This window comes from Falco biarmicus, chromosome 15 (genome assembly GCF_023638135.1).
Source record: "Falco biarmicus isolate bFalBia1 chromosome 15, bFalBia1.pri, whole genome shotgun sequence".
In the NCBI taxonomy this organism is placed as follows: domain Eukaryota; kingdom Metazoa; phylum Chordata; class Aves; order Falconiformes; family Falconidae; genus Falco; species Falco biarmicus.
In genome coordinates this window covers 3,423,387-3,443,924 of record NC_079302.1, presented here as the reverse complement: position 1 = coordinate 3,443,924, position 20,538 = coordinate 3,423,387, and the positions used below count along the sequence as shown (strand labels likewise).

Below are 20,538 nucleotides of genomic sequence, written 5' to 3'. Positions count from 1 at the left end.
GGTGAAACAATCCCTGTTATTTCAGCCAGAGTTACTTTACGTTGTTATTTGCATCCACCGTGGAGGAGGCAGGTTCCCTGGCTGTGGCGCGAGGCTGTATAAACCCGTCTCCTCTCCCCAGCCCCCGGCTGTTGCTCCTGCAGAGGTGCCCAGCGAGGCGCTGGCTCTGCTGTGGCCAGCCTGGCACCCATCTCTACCTGTTTGCCAAGTGATCTCCTATGATGCATCATCCAAACCCAACAGCTCCACCGGGTTGTTTCCTTAGGTGGAGGCTCCCTGCCATTTAGCTTTTAAAAGTGCGAGCTAACCATGCAGACGGGAGCTGCAGGCTGGTAATGCTTTATTATTTGTTGAGCCCCAGCAACACACTTGGTGCTGCCCAGCATGCAGGCAGTAGCAGAGCAGCCCATGACAGCTCCAGTCCTCTCTTTTCTCTGCTCTTCTCTTCTCCCTTCTCCTTTCCCTCTTCCCCTTCTCTCCTCCATGGATACCTCGACCTCACTGTGCCCATCATGTCCGTATCCATCCACCCTCGCATTAAGCGATATGACTAACATCCATCACGTGTTCGTGCCTGCAGATTATATTTGCATACTCAAAAATCCATACTTTATTTCTTCCCCTGTGTAAGCAGTTACCAGAGCATATTTTTGGCAAATTAGCAGCCACAGCAGAAGCATCTGACTGTGTTTTTAGCAGGGCTTGGTGATGGTCAGGGACATGGAGAGCCTTGGCAGGGCTGGGGAGGAGGCGATTTGCCGCTGATGCCGTATCCGTGCAGCACTGCACACGTGCGCCGTCACCGATTCCCACCTTTCGTGGGGGGCAATGCAAGCGGTGAGTCCTAGCCCTCCATCTCATGCCTGTGTGGGATTTAGGTGAGCATCTGGGGGACAACTGCTGCTTTCTGACTAGCAGCTGAGGGCAGGGCAGGGAATGCAAGTCACCCAGCGCAGTGAAGTCTTGGCAGGAAACACGCACCCACGTGCATGCTCAGGAGGACCCACACATGCAGGTAGCGTGTTTGGGGGGCACGTCTTTACCAGCAAGGCCCCCTGAGACATCAGAGCTGGGGTGGCTGACAAGGACGTCCCCATCATCACACCATCAGGACCGAGGCTGAATTAGCATCCTCCAGTCCTCTTTTCTCTCGTACATCTTTTTGGGATAGATGTTTCTGAGATGCTCAACATGGTTTGTGCATGAATCCTCCCTGGGCCACTCTGATATGCAATAGCTGGAAAGTGAGATCTGTAAAACTTGCTCCTGTCATAATTCAAGAGACTGGCCTAATTATTGCCATCAGACGTCTTTAATTAATATGCTGCAGAGTTCGGTGATAAGAGGGGGGGTGAGCACACCAGGCAGGATCCTGCGCGAGATAAACTAGCAATTTGCAAGACCTAATTACTTCGGGTTGCTTTGGAAAAGTGGACAGGCACTTCAGACAAATCAGACCTTGTTCCCAAATTTCACTGAGTGGCAAAAGCGAGCTGGGAGGTTTGGATCGCTGCTATTGCCGAGCACAGTCACCATCACCGGCAGATCTGGCTGTGCTTCAGGGATTGGGCAGAGGCCCCAGAGGAACCTGCCCTTTGGAGCCTTCTGCTCCCACCATCCTTGACAGCCAGGGTAGCTGCGCCCACGTTGCTGATTATTTTAGCTAATCTGGGAATACCTTGCATTGACCTGTGAGAGTGAGTTATTTGTGGGGGTTTTAACTCAGCGTTAGTGATGAGTAGGGAATATTTTTCTAAGCATTTGACTTTTTCCGAGGTCACGTTGTGGTAATAATATGTATGTGTCCACGGGCCTCAAAACACTTTACAACATCCTGAATAACTGCTTAAATTTCTCCGTAGAGAAACCAAAGTGGAGCAAGGCAGGGCAGGTCTGTGCAGACCTCCCCGTGCGCTTTGCCCCGTGTGCTTGCCAAGGGTTTCATCCTGCAGGATGCAGAACCAGCCGTCTCAGTTCAGGAAAAGCCTTCAGCCCCTAAAGCTGGTTCTTAATGGTGTTCCTGGACCGAGGCCAGAGGACTCAGCAGCCTGCAAAATGCCAAATCCTTGGGCACGGGGGGGAGGGAGGGAAGAGAATGCAGCTATTCCAACCCCCAAAATCCTGACTTCTGTTGCCTTCCAACACCATGGTGAAGATGGACCAGGCTTGCATCCAAGTGGATGATCCCACCTTGGGCCAAGGGAAGCCCCACGTATGTTGCTGGGCTGTGAGCAGCCCATCCTCCTCCCTTGGGGCTTCTCTCCATATCGTTTAAAATCCACCTATTGCTCCAGTGTGCCCTAAGGGAATTCCCGGTGCTGCTGATTTGTCTGAAGGCTGGACTCCCCTGGGCATCGCTGTTGTCTCCACCATCTCTCAGTGAGCAGAAGAGAACCATGGGTGCCAGGCAGCCCCACAGCTTCCCCCTCCGGCATTTCTCACCTTCATCTGCTGAGCGCAAGGCTGTGAGCCACCTCTGTCTGGGCCAGAAAGGTCGTTTTCTAGATGTTTCAGGTCCCCTTTCCCTCTCCATCACTCTCTTCTGTGCAAAAAGCACTTGGTATGGAGACAAATGATGTCAATGAAGTGACTCTTCTTCTTGCCCAAGGCTTCAGCCCGGTGTGCTGCGTGTGAGAAGAACAAGTCATGAGCTGGTTGCCTCTTCCTATCCATGGTGAAGATCTCATCTGCAAGAGGGGGCAGCTCCCTTGGCAGTCCTGGGCCGACGAGCATCCACGTGAGCCCCGCCGCAGTGGCGGTACCCTGTGGGAGATGAGCTGGAGACGGGGATCAGTCTCCTCCTTCCCTGCTTCCCAGGAAAATCCCCAAAAACTCTTTGGCAGAGCCAAGGAAATGAACGGAAATCCGTCGTTCTTCCTGGTGTCCGTAATGCCTCAGATCCTCCCGGAGCACTTTGCAAATAGGAGCTAATTAGTCTTCCCAATACCCAGCTGAATTGCCGGAGTGCTGCTGCATTATCCCTGTTTCCAGCAGGGAGCACGGAGGTGCAGAGGTTGCACCCAGCCATCTCCCTGCTGGTTTTGCACGGGGTCCCACTTGCCTCCCCGTTTCTGCAAGGTGCAAACCAGAGTGAACCCTGATTTTGGGGATTTTGGCATTAATGGGACAACAAGAGCAGCCCTGAAGACTCTCTGCTTTCTTCCCAGAATGAATTTTAGCCTCCTGAGCCAAATGCTGAGAAAGTGCTGAATAACTGCAACACATTAGATTACTTTTTGTTACTTGTCATTTCTCAAAACATATGATCTTCTGCTGGAGAATCGGGAATGATGCATTGGAGGCCACTGACTTCCCGCTTTCTGCTTTCAGCCTGGCTGGCTCCAGCCAAGGATGAGGCTCCGCACGGTCCTCAAGGCAATGGAAATTCCTGCAGGAGTTTTAAAAGCCATTTGGAAACAACCCAGCAGCCTTGCTCCAAGGGCAGTGAGCCAAAAAACCCCAAACCCCAGGCTTGAGAACACAAGTGAGAGTGACCAACAACTGCATTACCCATTTTCTTCTCTCCATGTTTCCATTCCATCCCAAATTTCCCTCTCTTTCCCGTGAGCCCGTTCCCTTTCTCACACTCCATCTGCTGTTTCCAAAAGAGGAATATTCTTGCCCATCCATCTTTCAGAACGACCTCAGTTATTTTCTCCTAGCCTCAGGTTCTGCCCTTCCTCTCCTTATCTGTGCCCCGCACATGGGCACGCACATGGGCACATCCCCACCTCTTCTTGGCATCACCTTTGTCTTGGCCAAATCCTGCTGGAGCAATTACACCAACGGTCATGAAATCTTCCCCGGGGTAAAACCGCGGCGAGCGAGAGCACAACCTGTTTATTCCCTCGGGCTCCAATTTTTCTGCAAAATTCGCATACTCCGGGCAGGATCAGGCTCTCTTTTCATCAGGATCATGGTGATGGCTGAGATTTCTTGGCTTGGCTGTCCGGTGCCCTCCTATCGAGCATCTGCTCTTGTCCACGACTTGCACCCAGCCCTACCCCCGGCCGCACAGCTCGGCTGCCCACAGCTGCCTGCACCATGCTGCCCTGGCCATGTAATTGATGCTGCATTTTCCCTGATGCAATCACCCCATTAATCTCATGCAATTAATGCTTCAGGAAGCATTTTGCAAATATTGATAGTAAAGAAAGAGCTACAATGCAGAAGTGGCTGCAGCTTTGGTTGTATTACCGTAGTAAGTCACAAATTACCCAGCTCAGGATGATTTTTCTTTTTCTTTCTGCATCCAAGACTTTCTTGGCTGCTCTTTGTCCTTTTTGCCCAGTGCAAAAGGGCCACACCGAAGTGGGATGGATATTTGTGGCATCTTGGAGGCATGCATAAGACACCTGCACGGCTGGGGGAAGAAGGTTGGCACATTTTCCTCCCCAGCAATTCTCCTTCATCACGGTGGCTTTGCCCCTTTTGCCCAGGACCCCGGCTTGGGCGATGCAACCAGCCTGTGGGCAGGGCTGCAGCAGCGCTGGCCTCTTCCCTGCTGCCCATCCCCACGGCGGCACATTCCCCTCTGTCACACATGGTTAAAAGAAGCATCTGCTCTTCTGCCCTGAGCCCGGGAGGTGCTCAGCTCTCTACCCTGAAGGCCTGGAGGCCCTCCGTTCAGCACATCAGCCTGGAGACCTTTCACATCAGACTCATCCTGTCACACCCAGCCCCATCCTAAGGTCCCCACTGCCGGCGCTTCCCGTTGCACGCTCCCGTTTCAGCTCCCACCTCTGACACAGCTATAGCTGGTCCGTCCTGACACATAGAGTGCAAAATGATGAAATCCTGTTTCCTCTGCAGGGAGAAAGAGTCTCCTGGCTCCTTGTGAGATTAAGCTTTGTGCATATATCTGCAAATGTTAGGGGGCAGGGGTTAAGCAGAGCAGTGCAAGGGGAGGAGGTGACAGTGCTTAGCAATGCAGATCAGATGGCTCTGAGACCTTCCAGTATTCATGGCCAAATCCTGGGATATTTAGGGGTTTAAAACATAATGAAGTCGGGTGAAGGAAGGAGTGCTGTTTAGGTGAGGAAGGACGGATTAACTCAGCTCGCTGGAAGGAAGCTCTTTGACCTGCTGGTGGCCATGAAGGTGGCCATATATCTTGGTGACCACTGGGGAGGTGACCATGCCCTCCTAGGCAATCCGCAGAGGTAATCCATGCTGCTGCATCCATGCATCCAGCAGGGAAGCAATCAGGAGAGCAGCAACACCCATGAGAGCAGATTTGGGGTCTGGGTTTTGCTCTCTTGGGAGTTGCTGCATGATGCTGGGAGGGGAGCAGCAGGACAGACTGGCTGGCTGGGATGGCTCCCCTAGTCCTTGCATCCTCTGCTTAGAAAAATCAGCCTTGCTGAGGAGATGCAGAGATTGTTCCTGGCAGCCGTGCAATTCTAGGAGTAGGTTTTAAGGCCATGCAAGGATGAGAGCTTCCCGGGCACCTCTTCCTTGCTGGCGACACGCACAGGCGCTCGCTGCAGCTGTAACCTGCTGTGACCAATTTGCCGCCTCTGCTCCAGCTGAGATGTGCTGTCATGCCTGCTCCAAGAGCGCTTTGTTCTGCTCTTTGCCATTGCCTCTGGTTTTCAGCAAAGGGCTGTGCTTGCTTCACAGTGCTTTGGTTTAATCTGGCGTTTTTTTCTTTTTTTTTCAGCTGCAGATTTGCTAGGAGACTGGGAGGTCAAGGCACCTGCCTGGGGCCAGAGACCGAGTCAAGGGATGCAGCCAAGGGAAAGGGAGTGCAGGGCTCGGGCAGGGCAGGCTCCGACGGATCTCATATGGGACCTTTTCTCTCTGTCCCCTTGGCATCTTTCCCTGAAAGCCACTGAAACCATCTCTAGGGGAAACAGGAGGCTAAGCACGGTGCGAGGGCATCCCGGGACGTGCTGGGGCTTCCTTTTGCAGGGGTGCTTGGGGTGTTGGGGGAAATCTCTCTCAGGCATCTGCTGTCCAGCATGCCCAGTATGTTGTCCTGATGAGATGATCTGGGAAGGAGCCAGCAAGGGGAGCGAGATGTTGCCAGGTCTGCCGGTGATCGACGGACAGCTTGGTGGGCTCTCCTCTGCCACGGGTGTCGTTCCAGGGTGCCGCTGGGCATGGGGAGCTGTGGGTGCATGGCATCGGTTGTTGCCTGTTCTTGTGGACACCAAAGTGGACTGCAGCAGGGCAAGGCAAGCTCACTGCTCAAACCCAACCACAGGACACGTCTGGTGTCTCCGCTGAGCTGTTTGCCAGCCGTCTTGCCAGTTGTTCCCCATTCTTCTCCCTGCCGGCACTGCCACCACCTCCTTGCCCTGCCCCAGCGGTACCTGCCGTAATCCCGGTGCTCTGCCTCCCTCCCCAGTGCTAATCCTATAAACCCTTGGTAAATCCTGCCCACCTGGCCCTGCCTCTCCATGTCCCTTCTCCAAGGCAGTCTTCCCGGGGTCCCCCAGCTTGGGGCTGGCATTTTTTTTCCGGTGCACAAGGCTGTCACCCAGATAAGGTAGCACCTCGGGGGGCTTGCTTGCATCGGAGCACTGGGAAGGATGCCCGAGCCCCGGCGGATTTGTGCAAAGTGCTGTTGGTTGTTAGATAAGACAGCTGATGCACCCCAAAATATGCCCGGGGGCTGGTTTCATCCTTTTGGGAAGCAGTTCGCACGCTCAGTGTGAGCCGCTCCAGCCTGCATCTGCCTCCAGAGCTCCCCTGGGTATCCCCAGGGACTGGGCAGTGGAAACCCTGAAGGGAGTGCGGGGGCTGGCGTCGGGATGAGGGATGAAACGGAGCAAAAGGATGTGTAGCTGTCGGGTTGGGATCGCTCCTTGGAGTGAGAGCGGCGTTCACCTGGGCTGGGGATGGGCATGGCCAGCTCAGCCTGTTCTTAATAATCCTTTCTGCTGGGCTGTTGGGAAATGTTGGGAGGGAAAACACTGCAGCAAGGTGGATAGGTCTCAGGGAGCAACATTTTTGCAGCCAAAAGAGCTGGCTTAGGTGGACCCAACGGGTTGCTCTTGTCTACAAATCGCGGCCTGATTGCTGAGGGCGAGGAGGATCCTGTGCAGAGAGGGGATGGAAAGCTTTTATCACACTGAGCTGGTGGTAATCATCTGGGTCGTTTTCATCGGGGCCATTTCGGTCTGATTCGCACAGGGTTCACCATTTCAGCAGGTCTATTTTAAGACTCCCTTCGTGCACGGGAGCGGGGCTGGCACCAAGGGAGGCCCCGACGCTGTGAGGTGCTGCCTGTGCCTGTCCTGGTGCAGGGCTCTGCTCTGCGCATCACTGGCAGGGGAGGGGAGGCAGCAGGGCAGCCCGGGGCTGGGACCAGCCGCAGCATCCCAGCAGCATCCCAGCAGCACCAGTGCCAGGCAAGGAGCCGTCCTCGGGCTCATCAGTCTGCCCCGCAAGGCTTAGATGGGCGGTGAATCACTGCATCTTCAGCTAGTTCAGAAAAGATTAAGCCAACCTAAGGATAAAAACAAGCCCCGCAGTTTAAACAGCTGGGATAAAAAAAACCCAAACGTGCCAGTCACCGAGCTCCAGGAGAGGGAGGGATTATAAACCTGGGCAGACTACACCGCACATTTTGGTGCACAGGGCAGGCGTTATGCTCCGGCTGCGCTTCCTGGGCTGGGTGGGTTTCTCATGTCTCCATTCCCAGTGCTGTGGTGAGGTCCCATGTGCATTTCATCCCACTGTTGTGGGCTCCACTAAGTGCCCACGCAAATGTAGGTGTTCAAACAGGAGCACGTTCCGAGGAGAATAACCAAATGGATCTCTCCCCGTGTGGCCTTTATTTCTATAGAGCCACTCCCTTCCACTACGCGACGGATAAAAGAAGCTATGTATATAAATAAATGCATTTTAATATACCGACCGCTTTGATCACTGCCAGCAGCATGGACGGGATCAGAGTCTGTTCCTGAATAACGATTCCCCTTCCCCGTCTCCCCGCTCCCTTCCCTTTCAAATCAGGGGCTGATCTAATGGGCAGCTCCTCGAAGCATCGCCCCGTGCTCGGTGATGCCTTGGCTGGTTCCTGGTGTTTCCACGCTGCAGCTGGAGTGCATGCCTGCAGTCCAACCAAGATGTTATGTTTTCCTCCCACAGCGTGACATTATGGTCCTTGTCACAGAGGTGGGACAGGGATCCAGAGCGGCTCTTTGCTGCTCCTGCTAATGAAGAGCTCGCAGAGAAGCTTGATGCCGTTAGCAGCCCACAGGATGCCGTGCCATGAAACCCCTCTTTGCTTTTGTCTCCTCTTCCTAGGGACATACCAGGGCCAGTGGGTCGGAGGGATGCGCCAGGGTTACGGCGTCCGGCAGAGCGTTCCCTACGGCATGGCTGCGGTTATCAGGTCACCCCTGAGGACGTCCATCAACTCCCTGCGCAGCGAGCACACCAACGGCACGGCGCTGCACCCCGACTCCTCGCCGGCAGTAGCCGGCAGCCCTGCCGTCTCCCGGGGTGGCTTCGTCCTCATGGCCCACAGTGATGCTGAGATCCTCAAGAGCAAGAAGAAGGGCATCTTCCGGCGGTCGCTGCTGAGTGGGCTCAAGCTCCGTAAGTCCGAGTCCAAGAGCTCTTTGGCCAGCCAGCGGAGCAAGCAGAGCTCTTTCCGGAGCGAGGCCGGGATGAGCACGGTCAGTTCCACCGCCAGCGACATCAACTCCACCATCAGCCTGGGCGAGGGCGAAGCCGAGCTCTCCGTCATTGAAGATGACATCGATGCCACCACCACCGAGATCTACGTCGGCGAGTGGAAGAACGACAAGCGGTCGGGCTTCGGGGTGAGCCAGCGCTCGGACGGGCTGAAGTACGAGGGAGAATGGGCCAACAACAAGCGCCACGGCTACGGCTGCATGACCTTCCCCGACGGCACCAAGGAGGAGGGCAAGTACAAGCAGAACATCCTGGTCAGCGGCAAGAGGAAGAACCTCATCCCGCTGCGGGCCAGCAAGATCCGCGAGAAGGTGGATCGGGCCGTGGAGGCGGCGGAGCGGGCGGCCACCATCGCCAAGCAGAAAGCGGAGATCGCGGCATCCAGGTAAGGTGGTCCCTGTCCTGGTGCGGCACCTCGGCTGGGGTCCTGCCCCGACAGCTGCGGTTTGATGGGAGAGGTAGGATAAGACTTTTTGCAGTAGCAGGTGCGTGGGGGGGGGTATTTTATGGAAGGTGCTGGAGGCAGACAGGTGCCACGGTGGGCATCTGCTGGTGCAGGCCGCAGTCAGTGCTATCTGGACTCCAAAGCGGGAGCGGGCAGCATCCCACAAAGCCAGGCTGCCGAGCATGCCCAGGCTTCACGGGTGGTGTTCAAAATGGGGTGGGTCCGAGCTGAAATGTTCCTTGGCTGACTCCGAGCGGGCTGTGGGTGCAGGACCTTCCCAAACCAGCTGGCAAGGCCACGCGGGGTCACCCAGAGCCGTGCATTCACTGCAGCCTGTGCAAGGGGTGGTTGCACCATGGTGAGACTGCGCTTGTGGGTCACAGTGTGCGGCTCACAGGTGATAGCCATCACTTAGGAGGTACTGGGTTATTTACCCCATTTCTCCCAAGCTTCTTTAATAAGCAGGATGATACCCTGGGCTCCTGGGATGCTGTTTGCCTGTATCCTCTGTCTGACTTAAAGCCAAGAGGAACCATCCCAGGCTTGGCCTGTGCTGGGAGGATTCCCAGCTATTTCTGTTCCCAAAAGAGGTTTTGAGTGGAAAAGCAGTCAAATCGCTGGCTGCAGCTGATGCTTGGGGAGGGTTTGCCCTGCCTGAGGCTCTGCTAGAAAGCAGCAGATCTGGGTGCCCAAATAATTCCTACAAGCCTCAGGAAGCTCCCACTTCTCGGGCTGGCTGTAACCATCATGGAACTGGTCAGTGATTCAGAGCAGGGACCTGATCTGGCTGAAAACCAGTGGGAGGGAGGTGGGGAAATGGGTCGTTCTAATTCTAATTTAGGTTGAAGTAGGGTCCGACTCCCAGCTCGAAGCCAGGTCCACTCGAGCACCTTTTAGGCAGCTCCCAAAATGCTCCTAGAGCTCCGTGACTTGCGGTGAGCTCCCAGGCCAGGGTGAGCCCAGAAGGAAAGCTCCTCTGTCAAATTCGGGGCTCTTTGCGTCACTTTTGGGGGGTGGTTTATTAGAGCGTGGTCATTCCTTTCTGTTTTATGAGCGAGTGCTACATATAGCAGCCAGGCTGGGGAAAAAGGGCTGGGATTAGGGGAAAAACCCAGGTACCTCCTCAGTCTCCTGTGCTGGATTAATTGTTGGGTCTCAATCATTTGTATGCGGAGTCACACTTGAAATCTTGATCTGCATGTCTGCCGATGACTTATCTGCAATATGAATGAGACTCCCAGTCCTGCTTTGGGAGCATGTATTTGGGCTTGATGACGTTTTCAAGCTGATGTTGTACCAAATTGTTGTCAAAGCTCTGGGAAAAAAAAAAAAAATCCCAACTAGATTGCCAGGTAGGAAACAGGCTGTGGAGCAGCAGAAAGACCAGATCTTTCCCTGTGATCTGGAGAGGTGAATGACTTGATACAAAGGCCTGAATTCTGGAAATGTGGAGATCTGGTCTGCCTTGGGATGCTGGGTCTGAGACCTGAGTGAGCATCCTCCGTCCCCAGGTGGTAATGGTCCTGGAAAGCCACAAGAGTGGGAGCTGGAAGAGGTTTGAGCCCCCCGTGTTGGAAATGTTTAGCGAGCTCTTGGCATATAATGTTCCACCTTCTAATTATGAGACAGAAGGGAAAAAAATAATCAAGTCAGACAGGAATGCCAGGGCATGAATACCTTCCTCCCGTGTACTGGCTGGGGTAACGTGGTCCTGAGCTCTGCTGGAGAGCGGCAGCAGTGCTGGGATGGAGGATGCAGCCCATGATCACACATGTGCATGGGGGAGGAGAAAACCTGTGGGATTTGGGGACCACTCAGAGGACCCCTTGCATCATCAGTAAAGATGCAAAGAAATAAATGAATGGGAGTGCAATGCTTCAAGCGTACTTGGTCAGAGGCTGAACCTCCTGGTCCCATCAGAAGATGCTCCATGAGCAACCTGCCATCTCCTTCCTGCAGCCCAGCTCCCTCCACCGTCTGTGCTTGGTCTTAACTAGTCTGTTCTTGAGTAGATACATGCAGAAAAGAAAGCAAGAGCTGGGAACCCAGGGCTTGTCTCTTTTTATGGCACAGCCATCGCCTGCGGTGCACAAGGGCTGCTGGTGTGTTGAAAAGCCCTTTATTGATCTGCTGCACAGCCCATCTCTCGCTGTGCGAGCCAGGGACAGGCAGGCTCCAACGTGATGCTGTGCATTAGCGCTGGGTTACCAACAGCAAATGACATCCATCCCAGGAATTTTTGCTGCCTGTGTTAATGGCTTATGCTGAAGTCCCCAAACCTATCAATGAAGATCCAAACCATTCGGCTACAGCCAGGCAGGATGGCAGGATTTAGGCTTTGCTGGAGACGTGGGGCAGGCAGGATTAGGTGGGGGTACAGGCTCAGCCCCGATGTCTTGGAGGGTGTCTTGGGTTTGCAATTTGGCTGCATGCAGGATTGGCCCAAGGAGACCTCGACATGCAAGCAGGGAGAGCTGCTTTGCCTGAAACCTGCCATCCTTCAGCTCAGCCCTTTGCAAGGGTTGTTTTTGCAGAAACAGTCCCTTAGCATGCGGAACCAGAAGAGAGCATGGTTTTACAAACCTAGAACCAGCTAGAAAGGCTTTCCTAGAATTACTCCGATTAATTTTAAAGCTTCTAAATGAATAAACATTCCCCTACAGTGCCCACACCAAATCGCATCGTCGAAATGGAAAGAAATTCACAAAACAGGCAGTGGGTGCATTAGCAGAGGGGTCCTGATGCTCGTTTTGGTGGCTTTGGGGCTCAGGGGTGCAGTATCCCCCATCTCATGCCACCGTGAGCTCTGGCTTACCAGCATCTGGGGGGTTTATAACAGCACTGGTGTGTCTCTGTGTGTGCGTGCGTGCGTGTGTGTGTATATTCTCTTCTGTCTAATAATATGGCTGAGTTCACTCTGCAGCCTTTCCCTTGGTGGGGGAAAATATGTGCCCACCCACGTATTTCATTAAATTTGTAAGAATTCAGTATTTTTGAAAACTCTACCGCTCTGTCAGATTTGGTTGGAATTGGCCAACACGTTCAAAAGTTATTAGTGTGGGAGTGATGGCATATAGATATATAAACAGCACAATCACATCAGTAAGCCCCATTTCCTGAGGAAAGTAGGCTAAAAACATAGTGTACTGAAGACAAGTAAATTGGATCCTTAAGGTTGTTTTAGTCTGAACCAAGTGCAATGTTATCGGCGACACAGAAAGGTAAGCTCATTTAAGAAATAGTTTCTAGGTTAGGTAGATGATTCTCCTAAATTTTCTTTGATGCAATTAGAAGGAAAAAACACTTTCTTTCTCCTCCTCTATCTCCCGTTCGCTGAAATACTTTGTGTGAAATCGGTGGGCGAGAAGGGCTGTGAGTCAGGTCTGAAAAACTACCGCTGATGGCAACTATCTGTTTTCAGAGGTAGCCAGGGAGGGAGCCCTTTTTCACCCCGTTTAAAATGAAGGTGCAGGGTGTCCTCGTCGTGCCCTTCTTGTATCAGCCAAGAGCCATCACTTCTTCTGGTGCTGTCCCAGAAGGATGGAGGATGCACTGGAGACACTAGAGCCCATCTCATTAGTGCTAACATTGATACCTGAAGCAAACTGTCTGTAGGCACTGGTGTGTCACGTTCGATGAAAATATAATATCCAGTTGAGAGAGGTGGGCCTTCCTGGCTTGCAGCATCCTTGGCTTCCAGCACAGCTGCTGGCCCTGGAGGACAGATGCCCAGGGAGCATCAGGGGAGCTCAGGACTGACTCCAGCTCTCAGTGATGGGTGATGGCAGTTTTAATGCTGGGCAGACAGACCTTAATTCTCTCCAGCATTTCCTTCTGCTACTACAGCTCCAGGTTTTGTAGCTAGTGGCTGGACTACTTGTGAGAGGAAGGGCCACCAGCGGCTCTAGGGTTATGAATCCCAGAGACGGGTGACATTTGGCAAGCACTCACCTCCTCTCCAGTGCAAGCTTCACGAGGTCCTGTTGTTCCGCACCTTAAAATAACAGCTCCTCGGAGGAGCCGATGCCCCAGCACCCCGGAGGGGATGCTGTTCTCAGGTTAGTCCTAAGTAATGCACTTCCAGGCGTAATTACAGCTAAGCCATTCACCAACGATGAGAAAAATATAATTAAGCTCAATAGTCTCAGGAGGAGTTGGGCCACAAATTAGCACGGTGTCATTCAACTTCAGAAAAGGAAACTGAAGAAGAAAAGAACAAGGAAGCGAATAAAGACAACCTGGCAGTGAGGACGGGTAAAGGGAAATGTTTGGACTCAGCATGGATGCTCCTTCAGGATGCTGCAGTGAGGGCAAAGCATCCATCCGCGTTTGATGTACAGTGGGGAGCAAGGAGGCAAGAAAAGCCCCGGAGAGCTGAACAGCAAAGTGCAGGAGGTTGGTTGAGCCAAACAGGTATTTTCTTCAGAAAAATGGAAATGCAGCCTGGGCAAAACCCACAGAAAAGAATAGATTCTGCAGTTCTGATCCCAAACATTTTAAGTTGCGGTAATGTCACTACCGGCAGTACACCGAGCCATAATAATGCTGCTTAATGCTCTCTCAGGCCTGTGCCTGCAGCTTTGCAATTGTACTTAGCTGCATTTGATTTAAGGTTTCTGCTGGCTTTTCTGATGCCCGGGGGAGGTGGCTGCGGGGCTCCCGCATTAGTCTTGCCCTAATCCCCGCCTCGTGTGGCTAGCGGGGCTTTCGCTGCAGATGGAGAGGGGAGAGAAGGAGGGATGCGGATTGAGGGGAACGTGGTGGCCCCAAAAGGACTGTGTGTTCCCTTCCTTGGGTCAGGATGGAGGGGATGAGCCAGCAGCAGACTGAAGCTGAAATGGTCACAGCTGAGCTGGCTGCAGGGATGGAGCTGAGTGAATGTTTCAGGGATCAGACCAAGTGTGCCGGGGCCTCTCGCCGCCTCGCCCAGCCCCTCTTTGGGCACCTCTGGGTCCAGGGAGGGTTCCTCTGCTTATGGCCCTTTGGAGAAGCACTGCCCCTTTCCCTGCTGAGGCCATGGCAGCCAGCTGGAGCTTGGGGCTTTGCAGGAGTCACCTCATCCCATTAGCTGGGGAATGACGGGGTCACTGACAGCATTACCTGGTACCCACTGGATCTCATGCAAGGAAAGCATGCACCCTCCATCCCTTCCCATTCTCTCCATCCTTTCCTTGAGGGGTGCAAAGAGACAGGCAGGAAAACACAGAGGGGATAGATGGAGGTGACTCAAAGGCTGAGATCAGCTGGGGCAGGAGGTAATTCTCTTTATGGCAGCATTTTCTTTTTCCTTCCTGCCCTCCCTCTCCCCAAACAGCCCCCGTGCAATGCAGAGGGGAGCAAAGCCCGGGTCTAGCAGCCTCCAGCAGGCTTCACCATTGACAGAGAGCTGAGCTGTGGCAGAACACGCCGCTCTCTCTCCGCCACCTCCCTCCCCTCCTCTGCCCGTGCCCAAGCTCCCGTGTGCTGACAGGGGTCAGGCGATACCGCAGCGGCAGAGATTAGGATCAGCTGTTCTTCCTCCCGTTCCTGCCTTGCTGTCAGCCGGGATGACACGGGTACCTCTGACTCGGCAAGTACACTTCCCACCTCTAGTCCAGGACACTTGAGAAACAGTGGATCCCCAGATAGCATCCTGAAGCATCACATCCTTACCCATTACCGGCTCTTGGGTGATCTGCTGTCTGCACCGTGACTGTTTAAGTCCTCCTGCAATGCCAATTTAATAACTTCCTGCTCAGACAGGATTTACAGCATTAAGCCCTTTTGTGGCTGTGTCAAAAGTCAGGACTAGCTGGCACGCTCTCACAGGGCCAGCACTGTGTGTCCCTAGCTGCCACCCCGCTGCCTGCACTGCAGTGCAGGGGTGGAAGGGCACATCTGTGCGCAGACATGAACAGGCTGGAAAATTGAGTGCCTTTCATAGGAATGATGCTTTACAAAATAATCCAACTAGAAAAACCGCAGCAGAGTCTTTTAGCTTCTAGGCGAGCAGCTCCGCACTGTTTTGCTAGCCCCTCTCCTGCCATCGCTCTCCCATCCTTCAACCATGACCACTGCTCCCAACTCTGTGGCTCCTGCTGCCTTCCCTCTCCGCCGAGCCAGATGTGAGCTAAATCGCCCCAGCTCCATGGCCCAGGTGTGCAACATGCATTCTTATAATAATTTCCAGCAGTGCTAGGACATGGTGAAATAACATGGGCAGAGCGGAGATTCTCAGCCCATTGGATTCACCATGGTCCGAGCCGGCTCTGCCCCGCTCCCTGCGCTCGTCGGGGAGGATCTCCGAAATCCGTGCAGTCCTGGCAGACAAGGCTTGTGTCACAGCAGGCATGCAGCAAAGCATGGCTGGAGAGGATGCTTTTGCTGTGGGTGAAGCAGCAGAGGGGTCTTGGGATGCAGGAGGAAGCAAAACGCCTGGTGGCGATGGGATGGGAGAGCCCTGCCAGTGCCGGAGGGTGATGTGCTGGTGCCTGCTCCATGGTCGCTTTTGCAGCAAAAAGCGAGACCAGATGGGAACGGGCAGGGATGGCACTGGCCGGCAGCGAGGCAGGAAGGACAGGAGGGTGATTCACTCCTGGCAGCCGCCACTTCCATGGGAAGGGGCTGCCCCGGAGAGCTGGGCAGGAGGTGGGGGGCAGCATGAGGGGCTAAAGGGGAGGAGGAGGAGGAGGCTGACACCGCACAGCAGCCCATCACAGCTGGGATCATCTGACTGGTTTCTAATCTGAGCCTTTTACCAGCTTAGTGCATGGGCTGAGCGGCCGGCACTGCTGTCCCACTGCGGCTGGCCCTGCTGCAGAATCAGCCCTTCTCGGGAGGTGCTGCAGGATGATTTCAGCCCCCTGAGCCGGATTAGATCCCCCCACTGACACAATAACCTCCTGCCTGCCCTGACTGCTTGCATAGCGCAGGAAAGACAGAATGAGCTGAAGAAGAGGATGGTGAAGCCTCTTCTTCATGCTGATGCTTCTGGGTGGAGCAGCCCATCATCAGATGGGGAAAAAAAATGAAAAAGCCAACAACAATAAAAAGCCAGCCCCTGATTTTCCTTTCTGCTGCTTCTCCTATTCAACGAGCAGAAACTGCAGCGTTGCTTTTCTCAGCGATCTTCGGGAGGGAAGGGAGAGATCCTCCCCCAGCCTGTGCAGCTGCCTGGCAGGCGGGCTGGCTTGTAGCCCCACCGCTCCCCTCCATCCTCATCCTCTGCAGAGTGCAAGGGGACTGGTGAGGGTGCACACAAACCTGCAGCTGGGCCCAAGGGCTAGATGTGGGGGATGCAGACTGTAGCACCCCAGCCCGTTGCTGCCATGTCCCACCACCCTAAACCCCCAGCCATGTCTGTGGGAGCTGCTGCACCATGTCCCTGCCTGGTCCCACGCTGCACCCCAGCCATGCTGCACCCTGACGCTTAGGTAACAGAGGAATGTCAAGGGGAAGGTCTGGGGTCCCTCCGCTACAGCCATGCTGCCTTCCCATCTCGTGAGAGAGCCCTGCATGCTTTTTTCCTCTCCCAGCTCCCGTTTTGGGTTTCCTGGCATGTGTTCCTGCCGGCTGCGCTGCTCCCGCCCCAGCCGCCCACCCACATGCTTCTCTGCGGCAACATCCCCAACACCCCCATGCTCCTGGTCCCCTCAAAGTCCCTTCCTCCCTGGAGAGAGGCAAAAACAATATCAAGAGCACAACAGAGATGAAAATACAGAGCTGAGCAAAAATAACAAGTATACGAGCATCACTTCTCCCTGCAGCCAGAGATTGGGATGCTGGGGTGACTGGCACCACCGTGGGGGGAACGCAGTGGCCGGGCTGGGGGCTTCCAGCGCTCTTGCAGATGGTTTGAAAAGCCTCCAGCAATGAGGTTTCTGTCGCTTCTGCCACGCAGGGCAAATGACAAGCTGCCCTGGCTTCCTAATCCAGGAAATTAAAGGATTTGACCATAGACCCTGCTAAGCAAATTTCCCCCTTGAAAATCCCAGGGGGATTTAACCCATGGATTCAAACGATTATCCCTTTAAAGTTGTGACTAAGAAAGGTCCCAATTCTTCAGGGTGCTGAGCACCCTAAAATCCTGTTGTGGCAGCGATGTGGCCATGCCTTGTGCTCAGCCCACCACCCAGCGAGACCTTCTTTTCAACTTTAGCCCACCTCTGCCACCACTGTTTCAGCAGCGGGCAGCAGCCCTTTGACAGCAGGACCTCACTCCGTCATGGCCTGAATCCGCTCTGCCCTGTCCTCATGTGTCTCCCTCCAGGGAGATGACATGTTATTTGGGGACAGTTGGTTCTGGTTCAGCATCAGTAGCAGCCTATGTGGGAGACAGGCTGTGTGCACCCCAATGGGAGATGGGTGGGCTCCATGCCAGCAGCGCCAGGTCTCATTCATGGACCTGGATGGCAGAAGGGAGCACGGTACCAGGCCATATAGCTTTGCCAAATTAATTCTGCTCAATTAAAGCACATCTGGTATCCTTCCCCAAAGCCAAACCTGCTGGAGACTGTGAACCCAAGCAAGGTTGGGTCAGTGGACGTCCCACTGTTGCAGCACTACCAAAGCTAGCCGGCTGCTACAAGGCTTTTACCATCCCACACCAGGTTAACTTCAGTGAGTAGTTCCCACACCTTGCCCTGGCACAGCCACCAGCCCCCCAGAAGGTTTCAAAGGTTCATCTACTGTCTGTGCTGTTTCTTCATCCTCTTCAGGCCAGGCCACCCAGCTTCTTGCCTCTGCTGCATCCAGACCCTTCCTTCTCCAGGCTCCTCTCCCAGCCAGCCTCTCCTCACCCAGGCTCCCTGCTTCTCCCAGGGCCTCTCCTACACCCTGGGTGCTCTCCCTCCTCCCTCTGCTTCTTCCAGATCCCTCTTCATCCAGAGCTCCCCTTCCATCCCCCTCAGAGCTATTTAACTGCTTAGCAGGAACCAGCCACAGCTGCACATCATCCACGTCAGCCAACCCACCGCCCCTGAAGCCAGCCCACAGCTGTATATTATCAGTGTTAATTAACCCGCCTTCATTCCTTTACAATTCCTCTACGCTCCACCACGAAGTGTCCTTGTGAGCCTCAGTGGCTTGGTGATGCTGCCCAGAACCCTGAGCAGCACTTCCTTGGGGAAGTGCTTTCTTCCTTTATGGAGAAGAAATAGGTTTGTGGGCTCAAAGCTGGACACAGTGGTCACGGTGGCTGTCCCAGAGCCACCCTGCTGGCAGGTGGCCACGGCCGGTCCCCATCCAATACAGCAAGATCCTTGAGGGAGCTTCAAACAGCCGTGGCGGGTGGCAGCTCTTCTCAACTCTTTGGTCCTGGGGACAAACCCTCCGGGAAAGCAGTGGCAGAGGTGAGAGCCAGGGCTGAGGCACTTTTCCAAGGGGAGATGTGTGGGGCAGGGCTTGGGGGGGGGCTGGTAGCCCTCCAGCTCACCTGGATCGTGTAAATGGCCTCTCTGGGGAAGCAGGCTGCAGCCTTCTCTCCGCTGTCTGCCTGTGTCTCTGTCTCATCACCATAGCGTGGAGGTGAAACATAAATAATTAAAAGCCCAGATTCTCTCCTGGCAGAGCTGGGCTCCGAGTCCCTTCCCTTGTTGTGCTTCCGGCTGCTTAAGTGGAAATTTTCAGGGGTTTTGCCTTGGAGGCAGCACAGACCTGCAAACCCAGGGCTGCCTGCTGGCCTTGGGGCACGTCGCTCATCGGGGACCCAAAAGGGCAGGTCCCCAGCGGCAGCCCGCCATCCAGGGGGTCCCGCAGGGTGCCCGGGTCCTGCAGGGGCGAGCAGTGCCCAGCAGCTGGGCATCAAAGCCGGGCACAGGCAGGCGGCGGGACTGAGCGGGCAAACCCCACTGCAGACCCAGCAGCTCATGCACGACCCCCCATCTTGAGCAGCTTCATGAGAAGTGGGGTGCTTATTTGGGGGCACAGGCTGGTTTTTGGGCTCCTGGGTGCTCACAGGCCCCCATGTGATAGGGAGGAGAAACCCATGCAGGCAGCGGGGATGAGGAACGCGGCTCCTTTTGGGTGGGCTCTGAAGTTTGAGGCAGGCAGGAGCTGCTTGTTGCTGTGGCAACTGGGATGCTATATTATTTTTTCCCCCTCCCCAGTTGGCAGGGCTGTGTCCAGCACTCGAACCACAGAGGGGTCTGCCCACCCACATCCCTGGGGCACCCCCAGCCCCTCTCCCTCCTGCCTGCACCCACTGGGGCTGTGGAAGGTGCAGGGGACCCGGCAACATGTGCCATGGGGCCAATGCTGCTCAAAAAAAAAAAATTTCACCAAACACTCCTGTCCTCTCCATCCCTCCTGATGGGGACCGGAGTGGCAGGCACTGGTGACAGCAACCTGGCACCAGACTTATTTCTGCAGTGGTTTAGCATCTGATGTTGCTTTTAGCAGGGCCGGTGGTGGGTACTGTTTCCAGCTGAGTTTCTGTGCAAGTCTGCGTCCAGCCGAACTGCGCAGGGCTCAGCTGCAGCAGGGGGTGCTGGTACCCTGCGCGCAGCCAGGCGAGGTCCTTGCCCCCACTTGGCACCACGATGGCGTTAGGAGCATTTTTGCTCTGGGTTGGCATTTTCTCGTCGTTCCTGGGGGGTGCTGGTGTGCAGACGTGGGAGTGGGATGTGGTAGTGGGGGATGGAGATGCTGCTGCCGTGTCCCACATGTGGCAGGCTCTGACTAGCTGCTTGGGGGCCAGTTGCCCCTTCCAGCAGAAAAAGCTTCCCTGTGGTCACTGGGTCCATGCTGGCGAGGCTGAATGTGGCAAGAGGCACACAGAGCGGTGCCCATCGCCCGCATCTCACACCAGGGAATCAGCCTCCTCGCAGCTGCATGGAGCAAGACATGGATGTATTTGCTTTCCAAGCATCCACTAGGGCCCTGGTGGTCAAAATACGTTTTCCATCACTCAGAAGACTGGACCATTTTAACGTATCCCTTAGACCTCTGTCACATCGCCTGGAGAAGAGTCCTGTCTCCTATCCCATGGGGCTGGAGGTGGTGGAGAAGTCCCAGAGGGCGAGGCTGGATATCAGTCACCTCCGACAGCTGGAGAGCATCCGTCAGTGCTCCTGAGGCCGTTTCAGCTCCACGTCTTGGCCTGAGTCCAGACTGCGCTGGAACTAAAATATTAGGTTCAGTTAAACAAGCTCGTCATTGGCTCTTTTTGCGGTTTGCTCTGAACCGGGGTGGGTTTTGCTGTTGGCTGAGTAAAACGGTGCGTGGCCAGAGGCACGTCAGGGGATGTCCCTGTCCATCAGCCCATCACCACATCACCAGGGGAAAGGAGAACGGTGAGCTCTGTGCTGCGCTGCCTCTTTCAGGCTTCTGTGGCTCCAACAGCAGAACAAAAATTGCCTGGAAAGTTCATTTGCCAAATGTCTGTTTTGCTTGAGGTGACCAAAACTTGTGAAACTGCCAGAGTGTTTCAGCCAAAACCCGAACGGGGTGAAGGGTCAGGAAAG

The 20,538-nt window shown here is 54.6% G+C and overlaps 1 protein-coding gene across 1 annotated transcript in view; it reads left to right on the top strand.

The window, feature by feature from the left end:
- The window catches only part of JPH3 (junctophilin 3), a 56,736-nt gene that overhangs the window by 8,390 nt on the left and 27,808 nt on the right, over positions 1 to 20,538 (top strand). Inside the window, exon 2 of the mRNA XM_056361155.1 lies at positions 8,260 to 9,037. Coding sequence (XP_056217130.1) covers positions 8,260 to 9,037 — 778 coding nt within the window. The remainder of the gene's footprint in view (positions 1 to 8,259; positions 9,038 to 20,538) is intronic.